Source organism: Lepidochelys kempii, chromosome 10 (assembly GCF_965140285.1).
Source record: "Lepidochelys kempii isolate rLepKem1 chromosome 10, rLepKem1.hap1, whole genome shotgun sequence".
Taxonomy (NCBI): domain Eukaryota; kingdom Metazoa; phylum Chordata; order Testudines; family Cheloniidae; genus Lepidochelys; species Lepidochelys kempii.
In genome coordinates this window covers 35,854,685-35,881,104 of record NC_136389.1, presented here as the reverse complement: position 1 = coordinate 35,881,104, position 26,420 = coordinate 35,854,685, and the positions used below count along the sequence as shown (strand labels likewise).

General features: G+C 44.5%; 1 protein-coding gene across 4 annotated transcripts in view; it reads right to left on the bottom strand.

Annotated features, from left to right (window-relative positions):
• Positions 1-11,034: 11,034 nt before the first annotated feature.
• PIGQ (phosphatidylinositol glycan anchor biosynthesis class Q) overlaps positions 11,035-26,420 on the bottom strand; it is a 43,265-nt gene continuing 27,879 nt past the window's right edge. For 3 of the 4 annotated variants that reach the window (XM_073362864.2, XM_073362862.2, XM_073362865.2), the window contains 5 exons: positions 25,937-26,048; positions 21,665-21,745; positions 20,508-20,622; positions 16,400-16,461; positions 11,035-11,677 (listed from right to left, as the gene is read on the bottom strand). In XM_073362864.2, coding sequence (XP_073218965.1) covers positions 11,525-11,677; positions 16,400-16,461; positions 20,508-20,622; positions 21,665-21,745; positions 25,937-26,048 — 523 coding nt within the window. In that variant the 3' untranslated portion in view covers positions 11,035-11,524. The remainder of the gene's footprint in view (positions 11,678-16,399; positions 16,462-20,507; positions 20,623-21,664; positions 21,746-25,936; positions 26,049-26,420) is intronic. The other variant, XM_073362863.2, reaches the window with a different exon arrangement.

The following is a 26,420-nucleotide window of genomic DNA, read 5'->3' as shown; positions in this document are numbered from 1 at the left end:
GTCTTGGTCGGTAAACTCTTTTTGACCAACCTTGATTCTGACATCTGGAGTGCCAAGTCCTAATATCCAATTGATAGCTCAATGGAATAGCGCTGGGGCAAGAATACATCCCTGATGCACACCTGAAGGTATGCAGAAATGCAAAAAAAGCCACAAACCAATGCACATTCCAGCACTGGTGCTGGCGTGAAAGGGCACCAGATTTAGCAGAACATTTGGAACACCAACCCCTTTCACTGCAAGCCAAAGCACTGACCTGTCAAATGAACCAAAAGCTGCTTTGATTTTGATGTATGCCACATAGACTCATAGACTTTAAGGTCAGAAGGGACTATTATGATCATCTAGTCTGACCTCCTGCACAATGCAGGCCACAGAATCTCACTCACCCACTCCTGCAATAAACCTCTCATTTATGTCTGAGCTACTGAAGTCAAATCATGGTTTAAAGACTTCAAGGCAGTTAAATTCTCGGTGCAGCTCAACTGCTGATGTGCTCCATGGAAATTCTAGCCTTATGGCTGGGCCTAATCTGGGAAAGGTTTTCACTCAGATCCTCAAAGGTTGATTTCAATGAGGGTTAGGTGCCTAAATACCTTTGAGGACCTGGGCAAATTCTGTTTAAATAAAATAAAATCTGCCTCCCCGGGAGAAGGTTATGTCAATGAAAACTAAACCTGGCTCTATGAAGAGATTCAAATAGAAGAGACCAGCTTTGGCAGATGGCCTCATCCAGCATTTCATGTACAAGGAGATGGTCAATCTAGCCAGCCACCCATCCATCCTTTTCCAATCCTTCCGCAGAAGGCAGTGTTTTGGTGCTGGTTCCATGGCTCACAGTTAATACTGCTTCTTTTCTTCTGCTATCTGAATACTAGCAGCCAAAAATGTCCATCTTCCACTCGTACTTCCTGAACGTCAACAGCTCATCACAACATGTACAAAAGAAAAATTAAATAGCAGCTGTCCTGCTGAGTTTACTCAGCGCTGTTCACTCTGACTTTTATGCCTCATTTTTCCCCCCTCCCACTGTTGCCAATAACATTCTCCAGGGACCTGTGGGATTGTAGATTAAAGACTGTATATAAAACTCTTGCTGAAACATGAGGGGTGGGGAAGGCAGGAGAGGGACTGAAGTGAAATCAGAGAGCATGCAGGCACACGTGTCAGAATTTCAGTGGAGAAAAGAAAGGACCACCACCCGCCTCCTCCTCTTCAGAGCAGTGGTCGTGGAACCCCCATCCCTAGGACAGTGCATCTTATGCCTTCCAATCAGCGGAGCCTCCTTCTGTTCCCTTCCCTCAGATGTATCATCTAGTCCACTCTCTGCATTACTACCTGTGGAAAGAACACGAAAATGGTTGCTTACCTGTATCTCCGCTGCTGGTACATGGACGCTCCCCTTTCTTCTTCTGGAGGTCACATGCTGCCAAATTACTTCACCGTCCTCCTGTCCCCGCTGCGCAGCCTGCTCTGAATCTTCAGAGCATTGTGCCTATAAGAAGCATAACCTGACGTCTGTCCAGGAAATCTTCAGTTTCTCTTACGCAACGCAGCGTCGATACTTATTTCTCCAGACCTTGAACCTTCTCTTCCAATATGGAGACCAGCTTGCACTTTGTGCAGACAAAGTCGCTTCTATCCTGTGGAAGAAAGACAAACATGGCACATCCAGTGCAGGTCACAACAGCTGAATGCTCCCCATCCATATTACCTTCCTTCTATGAGCTTCTTCAGAAGTTGTAGTAACTACTCAGAGAAGCTGGCAAGATGTAAGCCTCAGTGGGCTCTCCCCGGGCGAACTCCCAGGCAAACTCCCTCTGTTAGCCGCTCAGTTGGTTTGCGGCTGACTGGCTTTTTATAACAGTCAGGCCCACTCAAGGCTCACCTGGAACAAAGCACTCCCAAGTCACACTTTTCAAAAACCAATCAAGCACACGATCAAACTGTCCCCACAACAGACACTCACCAACACAGCCTCCCTAATGCAGCCCTTAGCGTACCTCCTTTCAGACAGATCCCAGGCAAACTCCCTCTGTTAGCCTCTCTGCTGTTCGCCGCTCAAGAGAAGGCAGGACTGCTTTGGCATCATATAGCCACAAGGAGGCAAATCAGTGTTTGCAAGTGTCTCAGATTAGCAGGGAAACAAGAGTTCCAGTTTTTAAGAAGCTCTAACACCATGGGGAGAAAAAGCAGCATGACAAAGGCAACACGATCCTCTCTAGTAAGCACTGAGTTACCACTAGGACCAAGAGCACCCATTGAAAGGAATAAAGCATTTTAGAGTCTGATCCTGCTCTCATGGAAGTTGGTGAGGATTTTGCCATTGATTTCAGTGACAGCAAGTGCAGGGTTTAGGGAGTGAGTCAACTTTGTGTGTCACATAAATCCTTAGAGTTTAAGCAATTCAGCAGCCAGATCACCATCTGTAACATGGAGAGTGGACGCAGAGCAAGTCGGTTCCTGATGCTCAGGACCAAGAACGGCAGTCCAATCACAAAGACAACCGGAGTCCAGATGCCAGGCTCTGCAAGGCTCACTTCTCATCTGCCTGACCTTGAATAGTTGCAGATGCAGAACCTAGGGGCTAGCCACCTTCCCATGCCCATCACAGCATCACAGTCAGGACCAGAGAGTAAATACTTTTTCTAAAAACATCTTTATTCTAGTGTAATCAAAATAAATTGTAAGATCTGATTAAAATAGCTAATTTAAGAAATGATTGCCAGGAGTTCAAAGATCTCTACCACTAGGTCATATAATGCAAATGCAGAACATCAGGCTTTCAAAATCAAAGGACATTGGTACAATGCAGTTCTATTATACATCCTCTCTCAGCTCCAGCTGTATGTGAATCCACCATGACAGTACAGCCAGTCAAGCTAAGATCCTCACCACCATGCCAGGCATTCTTGTTATGACAAACTATTACAGTGAGCACTAGTCAATTACATTTATTAGGCCAGGACTTGCTCATTGAACTGTTAAGCCAGTCTACTACATTTTAAAACAGGGTTGTGATGGGATGGAAGTCTCGGCTTTAAGTGGCATAACAGTGGCATTTTAAAACAAACACCAGTCTCGTTTGTATGTGCACATTTTGTTCGTGCTTGGCAGCTAGGCAGCAGATGTCCATTAAACGCAAAACTGACTGACACTTTTAAAATAGCTTTCTCTCTCTCTCTCTCTCACACACACACACACACACACACACACACACACACACACACACACACACACAGAGCAGCATTTCAGAATAAGCTCCAAGTGTTTGTGCAACCCTTTTTGGTATCTTCTTGTTAAGAAAGATTTAATCGCTGGAGGTTTAAATACAACAGTCACTGGGAAATCTTCAGTTTCACAACACCATGTGTTTCTTTGAGTACATTACAAAACCACAGCAAAGATACATAGGTCCCCCAAACACACAAACCACAGAGGCAGATTTGGAAGGGGAGAAAAAGACGCAATTCCTGATTGGAGGTTCTGGTTCAGGTCCATCTCTAATCCAGTGTAACATACACTAGGTCTAACCTTAGAAAAGAGTAAATCACTAAGTATTTAAAAGTGTTTTAAAGATAGTCAAGCGAGAAGGTGGAAGCGCAACAGGGCAATTATGCAGTGTAGGGCGGAAGAAAACAGCTCACTGTCTCTATGAGGACACAGCAGGAAGCTGCTTTAAGGTTGCTCATTAAACTTAAGGAAAACTTCTGACCTCTCAACTCCTTTGAGCAGCATGGATCTACCACTGCAGACAGAGGGGCTAGCTCCTCCATTGGTCCCTAAGGCCCACTCTACCTTAGAGACATTGACACTGGTACCTACACTGATGTAGCTATGCTGGTGCAAACCCCAACCTAGATACATTGCAGCATTACTGAGATGTAATCTGGTAAATTACTGATGTAAGCCCCATGCTGTCAGGTCGCCAACCTTATACGCATCCTTGAGGTCAAGCATGGCTCTGCAGCTGCACTGCCTCAGTTTCCCTGACAGGGTTTCTAGCCCACTCTGGTGGTTTATGGCTCAGTGCTCTGACTTGAGTCACTATGAACGTTTAGCCTCCTCCCCTTCTGGGGTAGCAGAGCCCAAGGTCACAGTCTCAAAACAAACATGAAATAAAGGCACCTGTATTCCAGCTGGACTTGGTTCTCAGCCCTTCTGAGGTTATTCATCCAACCTGCCCCCAGGCTCAGCTTGCAGATCTCACCATTCCCCTCAGGTGAGACACCCTCTGCTGCCTGGTTTAATCATCAGCAAGTCCCTGATAAACCCAAATAGTCCAGCATCAGGCCTGCCTGCGAGGGAGGCTCTAACCAGCCCAGTTCTACTGAGTCCTGGCTCCAGCCAGGCTTCTATCCCCAAATGAGAGCAGCTGGTCTTCTCTCTTTCCAGCCAGCCACAACTGACTGAGCTCTCCCCTTTCCATCCTGTTCCTACAGGATTGACACCCAAGTGGGTGGGGCTGATTGTGCTCCTGGCAGTTTGTTAACCCTTTTCAGCCTGAGTGTGGTCTGTATACCCCATCGCACCCCACTTTACATTGGTGCTGCGTGTCTATGTTAAGTAGCTACACTGAATAACTACACTGATTTAGTTACATCACTGCAGATTTCTCTAACTCCCCATACAACAAGCTTCAAAACTCCATCCTCCTTGGTCATACATTCCAGTAGGAATCACAGCCCTTGCACCAATTTACATGCCATACAACCCCATTGGCTTTAATGGGATGGGGTATGGTGTCATCAGGGCAGAATGGTTCCTTCTGTCTTTCTAATCTACATCAGAGCTGGCAGGAAGCTCCTCCGCCACCACTCATCAGGAAATATCCAATAACCTGGCTCCTCAGGTGTTTTCACCCTGCTGAGATGTATCAATGGAATGGCAACTCTCTCAGAGAGACTCTCACACTAGTCTCAGTAAGGAGGGTGGTGTGAGTCTTACAGGTTATTTCTAAAGGCTTTGAAAATTCACTTTAATATAGTGTACGTATAGAATTGCAGTAGCTACCTTAAGGGCTGTCCTGTGAGCTGTATTCATATTGGTTTTAGCAAGAGATCTGCATGCAGTGGGGCTGTAGAACAGGGGTTAACATATCAGCACTGATCTGTTTCCTGTTATCTAGAATCTGTATTTCCATCACTGGAGATGGCATGGCATGCAGTGAAAGCTTTCAGTATATGGATCTCAGTTGAATACAGTGGCTGGGCCTGCATAACAAGGTTTGAGTCCAACTGCAGGACTGCATTAGTGGAAAACCCCAAAAACCACAAGCCAGGCCTTTGTGTAGGAGAACTGACAGGGCGATTTCTATTTCCTTTCAACAGCAGCACGTTCTGGGTGTTTAAGTCAGCCCCACAGTACAAGCAGCTCTTTCTCTCACTCAAAGAAATATTAGTGCTGGGGGACAGCCCATGCTGGAGTGGAAAAGGATGCTGATCCCAGCATAGAAGAATGCTTATATGCAGGGTGGCTGTAGTAGGGTTGAGAAGCCCTGAGCCGGACAAATGCTGCTTTGTTATAATGTCTCTCTGTTCGTAACCAAAAAAGGTTTTAATACTGGCTTTCCCACACTAGCAACCCAAAGGAGGTAAATGATGAACACCAGGCAGAGAAAATAGGGGATCTGTAGGCTGAAGTCCTATCGAAGGCAGAGAGCACTAGGAGCGTCAGTAGCAACCTGATTCCCAGTGAGGAGAGCCCAGGCAGGGATCATGACCAGAAGTGGCTTTCATTTCCTAGTTCTCTCACTCAAACCAGGGTAACCTTGTGGGTCTCAGAAGGGTTAGTGTGTTAGGTTGATCAGGAGGGTATTTGTCAGTTCTAGTGATAATTAACAACTCTTAAATCAATGTCAGAGTCTTTATAGAACTAATTTAACACTGAAGCATCTAGCAAATTTGGCACTTGCCAAAAAGAAGCGTCACAACCTCTGAAAGGGGGTGGGGTATAATCTATTAACAACAGTAGACAAGTGATCTGTAGAAGGCCAAACTTTTTTTTGATCTCAGACAAGAATCAGACTTAACCAGCTAGATCCAAGATTTGGAAGAAGGCTTGGAAAAGTGGGAGGTGCTGAAGAGGCAAAGCCCTAGTGGCAGAGCTGCTGATAGATGCAGTGTAAAGTGTGGTTCTAGTGTGAAAAGTGACTATGTTTTGAATTAAGGTGCCATTTTTTCAATCTTCTTCCTGTGCATATTCAGGTTCATCTGTGCAGTGCTGTCAGCCCTGCAGGACCAGCTGAGCTCTGGTAGAGCACACTGGATTCTTTTTGCATTTGTGTATCAAAGAATTGCTAGCAGAAAAGTTCCAGTGGCTGGGCCATCCTCTTGTCTTCAGATTCTGCCCTCCCACCAGTGAAGATATTAAGGTTGTCCAGGTGGGTAAAAGGGTAGGAAAAGACTTTTCCTGTGGGCAGGTTATCCCATAACTGCCTACTGCAGGGTTCCTTGCACCTCCCTTGAAGGAGCTATTATAGGCCATTGTCAGAGACAGGATACCAGATTAGGTGGAGGTGTAAGGAACCCTGCAGTAAGCAGTTATGGAATTAACTGATTCAGTTTGGAAATCTGTAGGTTCCTACTTGGAGTTGAAGACAGTGGCGTGATACAGGTGTTTAAATGGGATTAAATACAAGAGGTGTAAGGTATTTCTGAAGGTAAGGGCATTAAAATCTGGCTCTTGAACTCACAGAGCAAGCAAGCAAATCTGAAGGGTTATTTAATTGCTCAGGGCCAGATTGTTAAACCTCTGGGTCACAAGAACAGTTCCACTGACTGCGACTGTTCACTAACATAAGGGGTCACAACCTGGCCTTAATGAGACCTATGCTGGAGACAACAGTTTATACATTGTGCACTCTGCACTGTTCTAAAACAACTGCAAAACTGACACACTGAATATTAAAGACCAGCACAGAACTCCATGGGGTCTGGAGCCACCTACTGTGACACCCTGTACCCCTGTTCACCACTTTTATATGGTTACGATATATTTTGTACAATGTAAGCCTTGTGAGGTATCAGTTGAAAACTCATAATCTGCTGAATACTGTTGTCCTGGTAAAATGTGTGTATTAACAATGTGTGAGAAGTTAGTAGCTTCTACTATGTATCATTGTTATAACTTGCTCCAAGGTTAAGACAAGCAGGTCCAAACCAGTTTTTCAGAGACAAAGACACACTGGCACCCCAAACTGGTGTCAAAGAGCCATTACCGGTTTAACCGGCCATTCTTCAGCAATGGGAAGGTATAAACAAAAAAATGACATTGCACACAGGAATGTTTCAAATCTCATGTACAGAGTCCTGTTTGTCTATACCTGGCAGGGGGTAATTCTCAGAGAGGAGGAGGGTATAAAGTAAGAGACAGTGACCTTCATATCACCCCTTTCTGCTCAGGACATCAATGACTCTGAAAGAACTGAACTAAGAAGGGGAATGGTCCCAGGTTGGAAGGAGATGCAGCCTGAGAAATTTTACTACAGTTTACAGTGAGATGGGCCTTGTGCTTTTAAACCTATTAGCCTTGATAAAGTTTAGGAATTAGCTTGTGGTTTTATCTTTTTATTTCTTTTGTAACCAATTCTGACTTTTATGCCTTATCACTTTTAATCACTTAAAATCTGTCTCTCTCTAGTTAATACATTGTTTTGTTGTTTTACATACACCAGTGTGTGTTTGGATTGAAGTATTTGGGAAACTCTACTTAGGGTCAACAAGGCTGGTGCATAATCATTACATAATCAAACTATCTATGATGGGGTGGGCAAACTCTTTGGCCCGAGGGCCACATCTGGATGGGGAAATTGCATGCAGGGCCATGAATGTAGGGCTGGAGAAGGGGGTTGGGGTGCAGGAGGGGGTGTGGTGTGCAGAAAGCGGATCAGGGCACAGGGTTGGGGCGCAGGAGGGGTGCAAGATGTATGAGGGGGTTCAGGGCAGGGGGTTCTATGATCTATGAGCTTGTACTGTCCAGGGGGTTACTGAGCAGTACAAGACACACATTTTGGGGACACGGCTGGAACAGAGGGATATGTGGGTGTCACCCTGTATGTAGGTTTCAGAGTAACAGCCGTGTTAGTCTGTATTCGCAAAAAGAAAAGGAGTACTTGTGGCACCTTAGAGACTAACCAATTTATTTGAGCATGAGCTTTCGTGAGCTACAGCTCACTTCATCGGATGCATACCGTGGAAACTGCAGCAGACTTTATATACACACAGAGATCATGAAACAATATCTCCTCCCACCCCACTGTCCTGCTGGTAATAGCTTATCTAAAGTGATCATCAAGTTGGGCCATTTCCAGCACAAATCCAGGTTTTCTCACCCTCCACACACAAACTCACTCTCCTGCTGGTAATAGCCCATCCAAAGTGACAACTCTCTACACAATGTGCATGATAATCAAGGTGGGCCATTTCCTGCACAAATCCAGGTTCTCTCATTATTATTATACCCTGTATGTAATTCATGGAAGGCTGGGCACAGCGTTCTTGTATTCATCTGGGAGTGATTTTACATGCTAGTGGCTGTGTGCGTGCAGAGCATGGAGGGGTTGCTGTTCACCAGCAATGCAGTGTAAAAGGCATCACAGGCTGGGGAGCTAAGGGGACACATCAGTCCAGATTGCACCCTGGGGTATGTCATACCTACAAATCAAGATTTCATTGAAAACCCTCTGCAGTATTAGGGGCGATAAGAGGGATTTTTGCCAAACTAGTTGCTTTCAACAATATACTTTGTTTTGGACCATGCAAGAAGAAAACGTTCTCCTGATTGCACTAATCCCCAAACCATATTGGCAGCATAACATTCTGTCCTTTGCGCAATAACCTCACTAAGGACCTGGAGACATCTTGTAAAACTCTGGCAGACTTTACTTTTGCTGTGTAAGGAATGTTGTAGAGAACGTCTTAAATATTTATGTAAGCAAATTTGTTTTTTCAACTCATGCCTGTGGATGCAAAGGTGAAGGCTGAATTCTGAGGCTATGTCTACACTGGCAGCTTGGGGTGTGATTCCCAGCTTGCGTAGATATACTTGGGCTAGCGTGCCAAAAACAGTTGTGTAGCCACAGTAGCACAGGCAGTGGTGGCATGGGCTAGCCGCCCTGAGTACTTACTCATGGGATCTGGGTAGGTTTGTACTCAGGACAGCTACCCCGTGCTGCCGCTTGCTGCTGCCCATGCTACCACAGCTACACTACTATTTTTAGTGAACTAAGTCTCACTGAGCTAGCGCAAGTATGTCTACGTGAGCTGGGAATTATACCCCTAGCTCCAAGTAGAGACCTAGCCTTAGTGAAGATTTTAACCTACATGTACACCAGTGTAACAAGTGCTTACTCACCCAGAAAGAGCTCAAAGCATATTACCTATATGGGGACAAATCCTCCTCCCTCAAGCCCATGTAACCAGGCTGAACACCATGATGGGACAAAAGATCACTCACCCACCACTGCCCTTCTTGACGTCTGATTTGTGTCCATTTATTCTTTTGTGTAGAGACTGTCCAATTTGACCAATGTACATGGCAGAGGGACATTGCTGGCACATGATGGCATATATCACATCACATATATATGCCATCATGTGCCAGCAATGCCCCTCTGCCATGTACACTGGCCAAACCAGACAGTCTCTATGCAAAAAAAAAAAAAAAAAAAAAAGACAAATCAGATGTCAAGAATTATAACATTCAAAAATCAGTCAGAGAACACTTCAACCTCCCTGGACACTTAATTACAGACTTAAAAGTGGAAATTCTTCAACAAAAAAAACCTTCAAAAACAGATTCCAACGAGAAACTGCAGAACTGGAATTAATTTGCAAACTGGACACCATCAAATTAGGCCTGAATAAAGACTGGGAGTGGATCGGTCATTACACAAACTAAAAACCTATCTCCCCTTGCTATTCACCTCCCCTCCCCCACATAGTGTTACTCACACCTTCTTGTCAGCTGTTTGAAATGGGCCATCCTGATTACCACTACAAAAGTGATTTTTCCTCCTGCTGATAATAGCCCACTTTAATTGAATTGTCTCATTAGAATGGGTAAGGCAATCCCCATCTTTTCATGTTCTCTGTATATATATCTTCCTACTGTATTTTCCACTTCATGCATCTGATGAAGTGGGTTTCAGCCCACGAAAGCTTTGCCCAAATAAATTTGTTAGTCTCTAAGGTGCCACAAGTACTCCTCATTGTTTTCACCACCAATGTAATGCAGCCACCTCTGGAATGCAAGCTGGCAACAGTGCACAGCAACCCTATATATCCCGTTTAGGATATGGGAAGTGACTGTTGTATACCTAGGCACAGTGTACTTACACATCTGTATACAGTCTCTATTTTAAACTACAGAAATGTATGTGTTAGGTACATACTAAAGAATCTACTGCCTGGCCAACACATTAATGTATTTCCCATTCGGGTTAATAGGAGGAACACTTTGAAAGGGGAACAGACACCATAATGTGTATGTACTTAAAATCTGACAGAGAAAGAGACCATTGTTTTCATTGTGATCTGGAGGTTAGTACCATCAGCAAGAAAAGTATTCTTAAGACGTGGGGTCTACATTTTCCAAAGCAACTAGTAGTTTTAGAGGCCGATTTTGTGAGCCGTTACAGGGTCTGGACTGTCCAAAAATCAGGCCCCTTTAAAAGGTCTCAGATTGGGCACTGAGAAACAGACGCATCCAACATCACTAGTCTGTTAAGAATATTTAGGCCAAAGATGATTTTTTGTGGTGAAACCCCACCTCTGTTTGTTCCTGCTGTAAATGGTAGGTTAGGCATGGTCCCAGAGCAGTGTGTGTTTTCTGGCCTCCATGCTACATTTTTTTCTATGCTCACCCTTGCTGTGGTGCTGCAGTGGGATAAAGCCAATTCTACTACCAAAGAAAAAGCAATGGGACAAAACAATGGGCTACATACCAGTACTGTTTCCAAGCTGACCATCCAGTTTGGGAGCATGGATTTGATGAATTGGCTTGAACACACAAATTTGAAAGGTCCAGAATACCTGGATGTAATAATCCACCTCAGCGTTTTGGCTTTAATCACCCCCAGGTCCCAGGGCAGCTTTAATATGGCCCCATGAACTTACATAGAAAGACTAACAGACCATCAGGCCGATCAGGAGCTATTCCCTGGCTTACATGGTATGCTGCTGTGGAGAGGTACTGAAGGGTTAAACCTCTGGCCCCTAGTGCTGCCAGGCAGGAACAGTGTAATCTAGGGTGGAATAACACTTCATTAACAGAGAACAGCCTGGAAACCAAGTCAGCTGGATGGGGCCATATAGGAGGGGGAAAGTTGAAGGAGATTATATAAAAACACTCCCATTTAAAATGAAGCCCCTCCTCGCACATTACCAAAGTCTCAGCAGAGGATTTGACAGTATTGTCCCAGCTAGCAGCTGCTGGGTCCAGGCTCACTGGGCCTGGGAGCCGTGAGTGGGTTTGAATGGTGGTTTTTGGCTCATTCTTTCAGGCCTGGCTCATTTGCTTCCCTTTAGTCCTGCTTCTCCCCTTTATGCTTCCAAGGGTAGATCAGCTCTCCAACAAACAGCTTCTTGCACAGAGAGCTCCAGGAATCCTTAGGGTAACAAGCATAGGTTGGGAGCCTGTACGTCTGCACCACGCTGCCATAGGACAGAGGATTTATCTGGAAGTAGAGAAGGAAGAGGGACAATGGCAATGAAAACAGGTGATGGTGTGAACAATGAGGAGAGTAAGGGTGCGTGTGTGTGCGTGTGCAATTCTTTCTGCCTTTGTACAATCACATTAATGCTCTATTAGAATCTCCCAGCTATACTGCTGCACACAAATGGGTTACAAGAGTTTGTTGGCTATGTAAGAATTCTTTTTTCTTCTATAGCACTTTCCATCTGCAGATCTCAAATGAATTTAGCCTCACAATCTCTCTGTGGGGAAGGAATTGTTACCCTCATGTTACAGATAGGGAAACAGAGGCACAGCCCAAGTCATAAGCCTGGTTTTAGAGCACTACTAAGGTTTCATCAATCTGACACAATGAAACTGTACTGTAACCATGTCCACAGACATGGCATTCAATAGAATACTCTTTTGGGGACACATTTTTACAGCACTCTGTGGAATATACCAGTAAGATTAATTATTGGCTCAATTCTGCAAGAGGCTGAGCACTGTGGCACCAATCCAGCAATCCACGTACGCATACACTAAACTCAGCACCTATTCCACCTTTTTCAACCTCAAATCCAATTAGAACTGGATGCATGCCACAGAACATTTCACATGACTAGTCAGTAACATTTTAAAATTAACTCTCTTCAGCTGGGTTCACATCTCTTTCGTATTTGCTTTGTACCAATTGCTAGTGAATGAGTTCACTGGCAGACATGTTCATGGAAAAATAATTTTAAGTGAATACTGAGCAGATTCACAGGAAGCGAGGTTTGAATTTGTCAAGATGAGCATTTGTAGCAGAAATTGAAGAGCTGTGCTCATCCAGTCAGGGAACAGAATCATACTATGTGATTTGTCTGTCTAACCAAAATAACTAATGCAGCTCAAATTTCAAATACTCTCAATCTCCAGACCAATAATTAATCACTTAAGTTATTGGAGAGTAATTCTGAATAGATTCAATTTGTTCAAGATCGGGGCCACAAGGAATCTGCCAAAAGAAAAAGAAACAAAATTTGAATAACTTTGTTACTAGCTAGTCACCCAGCTTCATCCACACGGTTAAATCTTAGATGGAAACAGGTCCATTTGCGGGAGACGACAAGGGATTGTTGCTAGGGAAGTGAGGCCACTGACTATTTGGACACAATATTCCTATGCCCATTTAGTTGAAATGTATATCTGTGTGGAGGACTGGTGGCATAGGAGTGAATTTCACCTACTGAGAGATAAGAAATGGCTTTCAACCCAGCACAGCACAACACAGTGTCTTACTGTCATGTTTTAAATTTAAAAAAACAACAGTTTTGTTAGGGAAGTTGCTGTCATGAGTTCCTTTTATACAATCTCTGTAGTTCAAGGCTGTATAAACTGATAAAATATGCCTCCCTTGTTTCATAATGGAATCGTTCCCTTTTCCCTTCCTCTTTCGCTTAACCCTTTGCAAACAGGTTGTTCTTGAAAAGGAAATTTCTGGGTGAATGTGTAGAGAGGGATCAAAGTTGTAAAGGAGTCAATTCCTCTAGATACCCTTTTATAAAACTTGGCTGCATGAAAATCAGGGAAGCCAATAGCTGGTAGCCAGGAGTATTTTTTGATATGTTTACAGAGCACATTATTTTAAAACCCAGTTTAAATACTAAGTTGCATAGTGCTTTTGGGAGTGAATTAAACAGCAATGGAATCTTCCTGCCCTCACCAATATACTTGTATTTGGATTCTACATTCTGACAACACTGAACTTTTTTTTTAAAATAAAAAACCAATCGTTTGCTGAATCCCAAGGGAAGTAAACATTCTCATAAGTCAGCTGCAGAGACCGTCCAATTCAGATCAGTCTACAAATCATTTTTATTTCATCCTGACATTGTCATATGTTTCTGATCGGCTGTCACCTAGATCAGCTTAGTGCCCAGAGACAGGGAGAATCTTCAATCATCCAGGTCTTATCTTTTGTACATGTGCGCACAATTATACACACACACACAAACTTCCTCCCCTTTGGCACGGTGTGGGGAAGCATCGCTCCGCAGGGTAACAAGGCACATGGGGATAATGGGGAGGTGACACAAGGCAAGCCTATCATGGAAGCTGGGGACAGAAATAGCATGAGTTGCTACACAGAGCTCAGTGTATCACTGTGTGAATTTTAATCCGTGTCAAAAGACCTTTTCCAGATTTTCATGCTGCAAATCCTGATCTGATAGTGGTAAGGCCCACCGGATTTCTGAGACAGGCCTGCCTGGCATTACTGCCTCCACACTGCAACAGAAAGCCACCTTTACTGTATGCTGACCTTTGAGGGAGGGACCAGGATATAGAGGGTCTGTGTATCCAGGCCCTTCTGAACCTCTCTTGATACAATATATGGTGCCACACACTAGGAAGATTCCTTTCTGTGATGGGCCTATTGATCAAGATCTTATTGTACTCACCAACTAACTCCTTTATCCCTATAACCTGGAGCAGCCACCACCATGCCACTACAAGAAAAGGAGTACTTGTGGCACCTTAGAGACTAACCAATTTATTTGAGCATAAGCTTTCGTGAGCTACAGCTCACTTCATCAGATACATTCAGTGGAAAATACAGTGAGGAGATTTATATACACACAGAACATGAAAAAATGGGTGTTATCATACACACTGTAAGGAGAGTGATCACTTAAGATGAGCTATTACCAGCAGGAGGGGGTGGGGGAAGAAAACCTTTTGTAGTGATAATCAAGGTGGGCCATTACCAGCAGTTAACAAGAACGTCTGAGGAACAGTGGGGCGAGGGGAATAAACATGGGGAAATAGTTTTACTTTGTGTAATGACTCATTCACTCCCAGTCCCTATTCAAGCCTTAGTTAATTGTATCCAGTTTGCAAATTAATTCCAATTCAGCAGTCTCTCCTTGAAGTCTGTTTCTGAAGTCTTTTTGTTGTAATATTGCGACTTTTAGGTCAGAGATCAAGTGACCAGAGAGAACAGACTCCAAGGAGAGACTGCTGAATTGGAATTAATTTGCAAACTGGATACAATTAACTCAGGCTTGAATAGAGACTGGGAGTGGATGAGTCATTACACAAAGGAAAACTATTTCCCCATGTTTATTCCCCACCCCACCCCCCACTATTCCTCAGACGTTCTTGTCAACTGCTGGAAATGGCCCACCTTGATTATCACTACAAAAGGTTTTCTCCCTCCCACCCCCCGCACCCTGCTGGTAATAGCTCATCTTAAGTGATCACTCTCCTTACAGTGTGTATGATAACACCCATTTTTTCATGTTCTGTGTGTATATAAATCTCCTCACTGTATTTTCCACTGAATGCATCCGATGAAGTGAGCTGTAGCTCACGAAAGCTCATGCTCAAATAAATTGGTTAGTCTCTAAGGTGCCACAAGTCCTCCTTTTCTTTTTGCGAATACAGACTAACACGGCTGCTACTCTGACACCATGCCACTATAATCATTGTGGCCACATCCTCAGCCCCACCATATTGCCTTGCATCTCTCCAGTGGCACAAAGAGAGCAGAAACTGTGCACACTTTCCCTGTGGGCATAGTCAGAGCAGCTGGCTCTTATGCCATCCCTTGGCCCCAGCAAAGGAAACAGGCAGTATGGTCAGAGCATGGTCTAGTTCTGCTATACCCAGCTCATGGATGGTACCTGGAGAACTGTTGCCAGCTGGTGCAGATCAGACTAGCTCCAGGCTGCTCTATCCTATTTGGAGATGCAAGTAGGAGTTAAGGCAGGGGTGGAACCAGGTGAAAGTATAGATGAGCTGTACTTGACTTCTCGATGGCCCCCCTTCTACTGGAACAAGTGGATCTCAGCTGCAGCAAAGAAACTGGCCCACTGGTGTCAAAGTCTTGCTTCTTGCTATTCTACTGACCAGCAGACTGTACGGCAAGAATGTATTAGCTCTGCAAATAGTGATCAGGAAATGGAGGCCCCACAATTGCTCCTGCACTTGTAATGAGAAATTATCTGCTGCCACCATGTCAGCCCATTTTCAGAACAGCCTTCCTGGAACATCTATTCCTTAGAGGGTGGAAAATGTAAGATTTGAAAGACAGCAAGGAAGAGACTCCTCCCCTCAGCGCATCACAGGGCAATCCCGAGATGAAACTTTGGAACAGTTTCACAAGGCACCCACCCTTCTTTTCCTGTCTACAATGAACCAAGCTGACTGGTGCATTAAGTAGCTCACGCTTCTCAGCTCATCTGGAAGGGAAGGCCCTCTTACTAGAGCTGGGTTTTGGTTCTCCTTAACTGTTTCCCACTCTGGTTGAGTGTGGCCAGTCTTTTTTGCCTCTCTCAAGGCACAGCATTTATTAAAGCACAGCTGCAGACAACATAGCAGTGAGATAATGCTAATCACAGAAGTGATGGACCATCATTACTCACAACTATTCAAGTTTCATTTTGTAACATACAGAACGCTGCTTCTTACGTATAATGCTTCATTAGAAGCTAACCCGATGAACACAAAAGCAAGGCACACTAAGTAGGAGTGACAGACTGCAGCACCAAGGTGAAATATACTTCCCCCCACCTCTATATCCCAGAACTCCACTGAAACTTTGGAGATGCTTTTCCCTAGAATTCCATCTTGAGAGAGCTATCAGAACTCTTTCTAAAGGAGTCAGAATCCTAGGGACAGTTCTGCTGGCAATCCTATAGCAGAGGACATAACTGTGAGCACTAAGCAGCCTGTGGTTTACCTGCATTAAGAGTCGAAGGGGTTTTCCAGCCTTCTGTTCAAGGACTCTGAACTTCACGCCAGCTGAAAAAACAAACAAAGAACCACGATGGAGGAGAACAATCTCCATTCTCTACTTGGATCAATGAGTTGAAAGGGATTTCCTAAAAGTCACACAAGACAGCAAGCCTGGGGATTATGGCAAAGGAACTATAATGATCTATATTTGCTCCCAGCATTCCAGCAGAAAAGGGGAATGCTCTACCCCGTGTAAATGAGAGACAGAAAACTCTCCTTTAGTCATTTTTCATATGGCTACTGTACATGTATACGTCTCCCTTCTGCTTTCAGACTAAATGGGGGTAGGTCTGTGATAGTGGATGACACAAAGACATTTGAGTAAATTCAAAAAAAATCAATGACTATTGATCACAACGAAGGCATTCATACATTTTCAGCATGCTATTAACTGCTGCAGCTGCCACTCCAGTTTTCACTTTTGTATTCCCTCCAGGGCTCACTAAATCCCACAGTACCTTAAAGTCAGACAGGGAAGATGGTGGATCCAAGCTATGACATATTCTACATAACAATGCTTAACGTAACATTTAAAAGAGGGAGAATACAGTATTTTTCACTTTATAGAGGGGCCTTTCATTGGAGGTTCTCAAAACACTTCCTGCAGAACACTCCTACAAAGCAGGTCTATATTATTATCCCTTTTTACAGATGGGGAAACTGAGGCACAGAGCGCTAAATGACTTGTCCAAGGTCAGCTGTAGAATCAGAAATAAAACCCTTTATATAAGTACTTATATGGCCCCATCACTGTAGTATTTAAGTGCATCCCAAATTTTTTAAAAACAAAAATAATCTCTCCCCCTTCTTAATCTTTAGATTAGGTTAGTGTGTGTGTATAGAAATTAAGGGAAAGCTAAGACAAAGGAGTATGACATTTAAGTTCTGCAACTGGTGAGGCCTGTGGTCATTCTTGTCTCTTGTCGGAGTGAATTCCCTAGTCTAAAGTCCAGCTCCTGTGTAAAGCAGAATTTACATAGCAACCGGACCTTAGAATGGGGAATTCACTCTCCACATGAGGCTCCCCTATAGGATCACAGTTTCACTGTTCCAGTGGAAGGTAAATGTTGTGGAAGGTCATGGTGATGGAGGGAGAGGTATTTCTCACGTAGCAATGGCCAATCCCATGAGGCACTTTAAATATCAAGACAGAGACCTTGAACTGGATTCTGGATTAATTGGGGAACCAGCGCAAAGCAAAGCACCAGGGTGATGCGTTCTGGTGATCTGTGTTGCTAAGTAGACAGGCTTCCACATTTTGTAGCCTGTGGCTTCATTCCCAGATGTAATGAGTTGCAGTAATCAAGCCTGGCGGTCATGAATGAATGGATTGTTATGGGCAGATCTCTATCCAATAGGATGGAGCACACTCTTCTGGCCAGACACAGATGGTAGTGGACATTTTTTGTTACCATGACTACTTAGGCATTCAATAGTTCCAAGGAATCCAAAAGGACCCCAAGGCTGGGGACTTAAGAAATTTGAAGGCAGATTCCCTTGACAGTGCAGAGCATTATAGAGGAGGCAAGATCTTTGAAGCACTTCCCTCTGCCAGCCAGCATCACCTCAGTCTTGTCTGGGTTCAGCTCAAGTCAGGAACTTGTCATCCAGGTGTTTATTCCGGTCAGTCATTGATGAAAGCTGGGAAATGATGCTGTTTACATTTGTCACAAAGGAGATGTAGAACGGGGTGCCATCTGCTGGCACTTCAGCCCATGTTGCCTCAATGGCTCCCAGTGGTTTCATATAGATGGTGAATAATACCAAGTAGAAGACTGAGCCCTGTGGGTGTTAGTAGGTGAGGGCTCTGGAGAAGGAAGAACGGTTGCTCATAGTGACGTTCTGCATTCAGTCTGACAGGATGTATCTGAGCCATTTCAGGGCACTTCTATTCATGCCAGCAACTTATTTGAGATGGGACAGGAATGATCAAATAGTATCAAATGCTGCAGAGAGGACGAGCAGAGCAAGAACACTTGAGCTTCTCCTGCCTGAATGCCAGGCTGGACCATGAAGCAACTTGCCAAAGGTCACACAGCAGGTCAGTTGCCGAGCCAGAAACAAAACCCAGTTTCCCTGTCTCTCAGTGCAGTGCCTCACCCACTACATAATGCCACCTTCAAGAGAAAAACTGTTCTAACCCCAGAGTGCATCTACCCTAACTCAGGACAGCTTGCTTCAGTCTGTCTTTCTTTTGTCACTGCTGGGCGTACACCTCTCTTGGCTGGAGGACTACAGATTTGATAGATTTCCAGGTGGTTTTATAAAAACATTTCACTTTAGATGTGAAGGAGTAAGATCTATAGACTCCTAACCTATGGATTGATCATTACCCATCTACACTTGTTTAGGTGACATGAATACCAGAGTTTTGTCAATTCAGAGTCTAAGCCAAGGAAATCAGAGGCCAGATGTCAGGACTGAACTGAGCTGCAGTTAAACACCTCACTAAATCCTCAGTGATAGTAAAGTAATAAATTCAGAGTGTTGAAACAACCTTCATGATCTTTCCAAGGTGAAAAAAGCAATACCATTGGGATAGGACTCTGTAATTGGTGACAGAAACCAAGCAGGAAGGAAATGAAAGAATGCTGGATCTTGAAGAGCTATCTCTGCTTTGAATTTTGATCAGATCCTTTCTCTCCCTACCTCTCTCAGATAAAATGTTCCTGTTCTGGATTGGGGGTGGTCAGAGACCATGGAAACCCTAAAAGATGTCCTCCCATGATGTCCCTCCTGAACAAGGGTCCTAATATATTTTCATTTTCCTTCATCTTGAAGGCCGGATGGTATCATAGAGAAGTTATTTATCTATTATTTATCAATATCAACATGATTTCCTTCCAGCTAATCACTTGCAGTTTACTGGACAACTTTCTTCAGCTGCATTTCCTGTCCCACAAAGACAGCTCCTATAGATCAAGAACTTCCTGCAACTCAATACATGGAGACCTACTGACAACAGGTACTGGAAAGCAACATTGTTGGTAGCATTCCCCACGTTTGCTCCCAAAGCTGAACCTGGCATATCTCCAGTAGAAAAGGCCACTATCATCAGCCTCAGGCTTCCTTCCCATTTGATGACTGGCCTTGGTTCGGTGATGATCAAGCTCTTCACGCTGTTTCTTGCTTTTAGAACTCTGTGCTTCATATTCTTAAACTTGCTTGGGGCCTGTGGTTTAGCCTGCTTGATTTAAATTGGTTGAGCTATCTCTGTTTTCAGCTAACCCCATTTCAGTGCAATCCTTTAGCCTGGTCCCAAAAATGGCTGTCAAATAGTGGCTTGGCAGAAAGTAACTTTGAAATGGGGACAGGTTAACCTCAAAAAGGTGGATGCTTATCGGAATGCATCCAATGAAGTGAGCTGTAGCTGACGAAAGCTTATGCTCAAATAAATTTGTTAGTCTCTAAGGTGCCACAAGTACTCCTTTTCTTTTTGCAGATACAGACTAACACAGCTGGTACTCTGAAACCTGTCAGAGTTTTTGAGTTCTGAAATTAAGCTAGAAACCACAGGTCAGATCCTTAGCTAATGCAAATCAGTATAACTCCACAGAAGTCAATGCAACCTGAGGATCTAACTTTTCTGAAGAACAGATTCTCTTGAAGTCTATCTATACCTTGGTTCCCAGCCACATTGGGATGGGTGAAAATCAAAGAGAAAACCACAAGTTAACAACTTATCTGAATATCAGAGGATTTGAGGTTTGGACCAGACCCTGTTTACTTGACCCAGCTGGCTTATTCTGCTATAAATAAGATGAACTGATTTAAAAGCTGTATAGTAGAATGGCACCTTTTGTTTCAGTGTTCTTTATAATGTTGCCTATGACTCAGCTTTAGCGTCACATTAGTTTCCACTGACTTTATCATCAGGCGTCGCAGGATAACTGGTTAATAGTATTGACAAGTGCATGGATTTTGCATTAGGAACCTGAGTACTTTTCAGGCACCCTGCCTCTTTCAGTGCAATAAGCTACCTGTGCATTAGATCAAGCCCACTCACAATACCACTGTGAATGCAGAAGCCTGCGTGGTGGTGTAGGACCAACCTGCAAGTCTGTAGGATCTGCAGAGCCGAAGGATGACTGAATAAAGAGGCAGAGAGTCAATGAGGTCCACGAGCAGATGAATCAGGCCCTGCACAACCACCACCAGCAGACGGAGCTAAAAAGAAACAGTTAGTTACGTAAACAGGCAGGAGTGAGGTAAGCAGTTGGGCTAACAATATCAGAAGGGACTAGCGATTTGGGGGGCTTCAAGTTGTGGATGCTCACCACAAGGCATCTTCAAGGGGTCAGATTTTCAGAAAGTGCTAAGCACCCACCCTGTCAGAGTCAGGCTCCTTAAGAATCTTGCCTTAAGTCTATAACAGTAACCTTGGTGCCAGTGGCAAAAACATGTGGTATGCTCTACTTTCAGATAATGGGCCAGCATATCAAAGGCTGATGTGGGGAGTTCAGGCTTCTGTTTTCAATAGCATCCCTCGCTCTGTCTAAAAGCTGCTGGCAAATAGGTGCAAACCCTTGTCTCTAGAAATAGCTTGCTGGTGACTGAAGAATCCCTTTATAGAGCATTTAAGCAGGAGCACGCCAGTTAGAAATGAGTTCCCTGCTTAGTATCCTCACACAACCCCTCACTGTCGCTGATTTGAGCACCTCCTTTTGTCATACTATCAATCATTTTTTCTCTCAAACTCATTTGAGTCCTGTACTATTTTTAGCCTTCTCCCTTTCAAAAGAGAGGCTAAAATTATGTGAAGGTTCCAGCTCTTAGCGGAAAAATGTGCATCCATGTCTCAAATCGGACTGGTCAGATTGGACAAAGAGTCCGATTCCCTCCCCGCAAAAGTCTTGCCAAGTAGATTTTAATGGAAAAGGTTAATTTCCAGATGGAAAAGTTCTGGGTCAAACCAGAGGTGCAGCCACCCCAGTAAATGGCAGGGAAAGATTAAATATGGCTCCAGGGAAAGACAGTGGAGCAGTTTGTCCTGATGACTTTAATTTTCTGGGAATTCCCTTCAGAGAAACACAAGTGTGTATCCTGAATTCCATCTGCTTGGTCCACATTGCCTGTGGGCAAGAACCCTTCCTGGGACAGTCATAGGAATATATTTGTATGGGGATGGGGGAAAATGACTAGGAATCTTTTTTATACTTCACTCACATACGTAGATGAGATATGACCATCTCTAAGGGTTGAATCTTACCAGGGTAAACACCAAGTAATACAGTGCAGTTGTGGGCAGAAGAAACAGCAGGATTGTAAATAACAAAGTGCCAATGAATAACTGGGGAAAAAAGACACAATAAACTATTGTTAGTTGAGTACTGGCACAAGAAATTTAGATAGTATTAAGTGGTTAGACTGTGGGCATATGGAAGATTCTCAATACCCCTCTCCCCACGCCATTGCTTCTGAGCCCATCTTGTTGGTGAATAATACTTAATTACTCGGAATACTTCCAGTGATCCTGCCTCCAATAAATGCCTGGCATATATCAACATAGCTCCAAACTGACTCTTTAGCTTTAGATTACATTTTCCATAACAGAGAGGATACAGGATAATAATGCATCATCACGTTCAGGAAGGACAGGCAGGGCAGAAAAGGTAGGGGAGTAGCACTGTATGTAAGGGAGCAGTATGACTGCTCAGAGCTCCAGTACGAAACTGCAGAAAAACCTGAGTGTCTCTGGATTAAGTTTAGAAGTGTGAGCAACAAGAGTGATGTAGTGGTGGGAGTCTGCTATAGACCACCGGACCAGGGGGATGAGGTGGATGAGGCTTTCTTCCGGCAGCTCGCAGAAGCTACTAGATCGCACGCCCTGGTTCTCATGGGTGACTTTAATTTTCCTGATATCTGCTGGGAGAGCAATACAGCGGTGCATAGACAATCCAGGAAGCTTTTGGAAAGCGTAGGGGACAATTTCCTGGTGCAAGTTCTAGAGGAGCCAACTAGGGGGGGAGCTTTTCTTGACCTGCTGCTCACAAACCGGGAAGAATTTGTAGGGGAAGCAAAAGTGGATGGGAATCTGGGAGGCAGTGACCATGAGTTGGTTGAGTTCAGGATCCTGACACAGGGAAGAAAGGTAAGCAGCAGGATACGGACCCTGGACTTCAGGAAAGCAGACTTCGACTCCCTCAGGGAACGGATGGGTAGGATCCCCTGGGGGACTAACATGAAGGGGAAAGGAGTCCAGGAGAGCTGGCTGTATTTCAAGGAATCCCTGTTGAGGTTACAAAGACAAACCATCCCGATGTGTCGAAAGAACAGTAAATATGGCAGGCGACCAGCTTGGCTTAACGGTGAAATCCTAGCGGATCTTAAACATAAAAAAGAAGCTTACAAGAAGTGGAAGGTTGGACATATGACCAGGGAAGAGTATAAAAATATCGCTCGGGCATGTAGGAATGAAATCAGGAGGGCCAAATCGCACCTGGAGCTGCAGCTAGCGAGAGATGTCAAGAGTAACAAGAAGGGTTTCTTCAGGTATGTTGGCAACAAGAAGAAAGCCAAGGAAAGTGTGGGCCCCTTAATGAATGAGGGAGGCAACCTAGTGACAGAGGATGTGGAAAAAGCTAATGTACTCAATGCTTTTTTTGCCTCTGTCTTCACTAACAAGGTCAGCTCTCAGACTGCTGCGCTGGGCATCACAACATGGGGAATAGATGGCCAGCCCTCTGTGGAGAAAGAGGTGGTTAGGGACTATTTAGAAAAGCTGGACGTGCACAAGTCCATGGGGCCGGACGAGTTGCATCCGAGAGTGCTAAAGGAATTGGCGGCTGTGATTGCAGAGCCATTGGCCATTATCTTTGAAAACTCGTGGCGAACGGGGGAAGTCCCGGATGATTGGAAAAAGGCTAATGTAGTGCCAATCTTTAAAAAAGGGAAGGAGGAGGATCCTGGGAACTACAGGCCAGTCAGCCTCACCTCAGTCCCCGGAAAAATCATGGAGCAGGTCCTCAAAGAATCAATCCTGAAGTACTTACATGAGAGGAAAGTGATCAGGAACAGTCAGCATGGATTCATCAAGGGAAGGTCACGCCTGACTAATCTAATCGCCTTCTATGATGAGATTACTGGTTCTGTGGATGAAGGGAAAGCAGTGGATGTATTGTATCTTGACTTTAGCAAAGCTTTTGACACGGTCTCCCACAGTATTCTTGTCAGCAAGTTAAAGAAGTATGGGCTTGATGAATGCACTATAAGGTGGGTAGAAAGTTGGCTAGATTGTCGGGCTCAACGGGTAGTGATCAATGGCTCCATGTCTAGTTGGCAGCCGGTGTCAAGTGGAGTGCCCTAGGGGTCGGTCCTGGGGCCGGTTTTGTTCAATATCTTCATAAATGATCTGGAGGATGGTGTGGATTGCACTCTCAGCAAATTTGCGGATGATACTAAACTGGGAGGAGTGGTAGATACGCTGGAGGGTAGGGATAGGGCACAGAGGGACCTAGACAAATTGGAGGATTGGGCCAAAAGAAATCTGATGAGGTTCAATAAGGATAAGTGCAGGGTCCTGCACTTAGGATGGAAGAACCCAATGCACAGCTACAGACTAGGGACCGAATGGCTAGGCAGCAGTTCGGCGGAAAAGGACCTAGGGGTGACAGTGGACGAGAAGCTGGATATGAGTCAGCAGTGTGCCCTTGTTGCCAAGAAGGCCAACGGCATTTTGGGATGTATAAGTAGGAGCATAGCGAGCAGATCGAGGGACGTGATCGTCCCCTCTATTCGACATTGGTGAGGCCTCATCTGGAGTACTGTGTCCAGTTTTGGGCCCCACACTACAAGAAGGATGTGGATAAATTGGAGAGAGTCCAGCGAAGGGCAACAAAAATGATTAGGGGTCTGGAACACATGACTTATGAGGAGAGGCTGAGGGAACGGGGATTGTTTAGTCTGCAGAAGAGAAGAATGAGGGGGGATTTGATAGCTGCTTTCAACTACCTGAGAGGTGGTTCCAGAGAGGATGGTTCTAGACTATTCTCAGTGGTAGAAGAGGACAGGACAAGGAGTAATGGTCTCAAGTTGCAGTGGGGGAGGTTTAGGTTGGATATTAAGAAAAACTTTTTCACTAGGAGGGTGGTGAAACACTGGAATGCGTTACTTAGGGAGGTGGTAGAATCTCCTTCCTTAGAAGTTTTTAAGGTCAGGCTTGACAAAGCCCTGGGTGGGATCATTTAATTGGGGATTGGTCCTGCTTTGAGTGGGGGGTTGGACTAGATGACCTCCTGAGGTCCCTTCCAACCCTGATATTCTATGATTCTATTTCTTCAGTATAGTATCCAGAGGGTCCTTCCCCAGAGGCAGATCCACATCATGGATTTAAGTACATAACCAGAAATACACTATAACTCACTCCTAGCCAACTTCTAGTTTACAGCTGGGTTTTTTTTTCAAATAAAGGCTCCTCTCTCATCCCCCACCTTTACTTAGCAAAATCATCATGTATTAGCATCTCAGAAAGTCTTTTCACGTCTGTGCTTTGAAAGTCTGTTCCCACAGAAGCCAATGACAAAACTCCCACTGGTTTCAATGTCAGCAGGATGAGGCTCTTAGCGCCAAATCCATTATCATCAATATACAATGAGCTAGAACCCTGCTGTAGCGCACACAGCCTTTCTGACCCTGATGTTCTTATTTTCCTGTCACTGGGGAAAAGAGGAAAAAGTAGCTCCTCTAGTTTTGTATAAGAGGCTTAAGATTATCTGTTGCAATTCACTGAGATACACTGGTCCTGGAAGCTACCAAATAGCACTTTAACAGAGATTACAAACGCAAGATTGGAAGCTGTAATGAGGCTAGCCGCTCTCTCAGTGTGTTTATTATTGTACCTGGAATTCTCAAGCTCAAGGTAAGTGAAAATATAAAATAGTGTGCCAAGCAGCTTTTTTATTCAGGGCCATTTAAATTATTCTTTTAAAATCAGGCCAGAGAAGCCTGGCTCTGACCAACTTTCATGTTGTTTCTGTGGCATTTTAGAGTTTAAAAAGCAGATTTACAATATTCCAGAAAATTTTTTTCTACATGCTGGTGAAAATGTGTGGGCCAAGCTCCAACCCAACGTGAATTAAATAGGGTCTTTTAATAGAAACATTAAGAAGCATGTTACTATGGCAACACTGCTGGGCACCACTATAATTATTTAAATTGTCTCCCTCCCACACATCCACTCCTCTACCCTTACCCTGAGAGGTGGTGAGCATCTGCAATTCTCACTGACATTGCTACGACTGCTCAGCACCTCACAGGATCAGTTCCCTTGAATATGGGGAGGAATGGATTTGGGGTACAGCAGATGTAGCCAAGAATTTGCTTGAGGAGCCATGTAGAAAACTTGCCAAGAGCTGTACTCATTTTGGATATAATTGAGCAGTTGGTGGTCTGTATCCCAATATTAAATGAGGCAAGATCAGGTCATGCTGCAGGACTTTGTGGCTAGAGTTATCACAGCACCTCCTTGATGCTCTGCCACTACCTGATCCAAGTCATAGGAGCAGGAATCCACCCGCTGTCTCAGGACATTCCACTTCTTCCCGCGGAACAGGCGCCAGAGAGATGACAAGCCATAGATCTTCAGGCAGTAGAGCCTGTGCAAAGGGGAGAATCACCACAAATTAGAACCAAGAGATCCCCACCTATACCACAAAGCAACTGCCATTGCTATACACACACACTCTCAGTTCAGCAGGGGCAGGATGTGAATCTAATGAAGTCACACAAATTCAAGGAGACAAAACACACTGACCAAAGAGATAAAACAAAATATTGAATAGCTGCTCGTTCAGTGAGCAGTGTCCAGCCTGCGCACTGAATGAGACAGGGAAAAATAGTGGTTAGCACACTGGCCTAGGACTTGGGAGACCTGGGTTCAATTTCCTGCTCTGCCACAGACTTCCTGGGTGACATTGGGCGAGACCCTTAGCTTTCCTGTGCCTCAGTTCCCATCTGTACAATGGAGA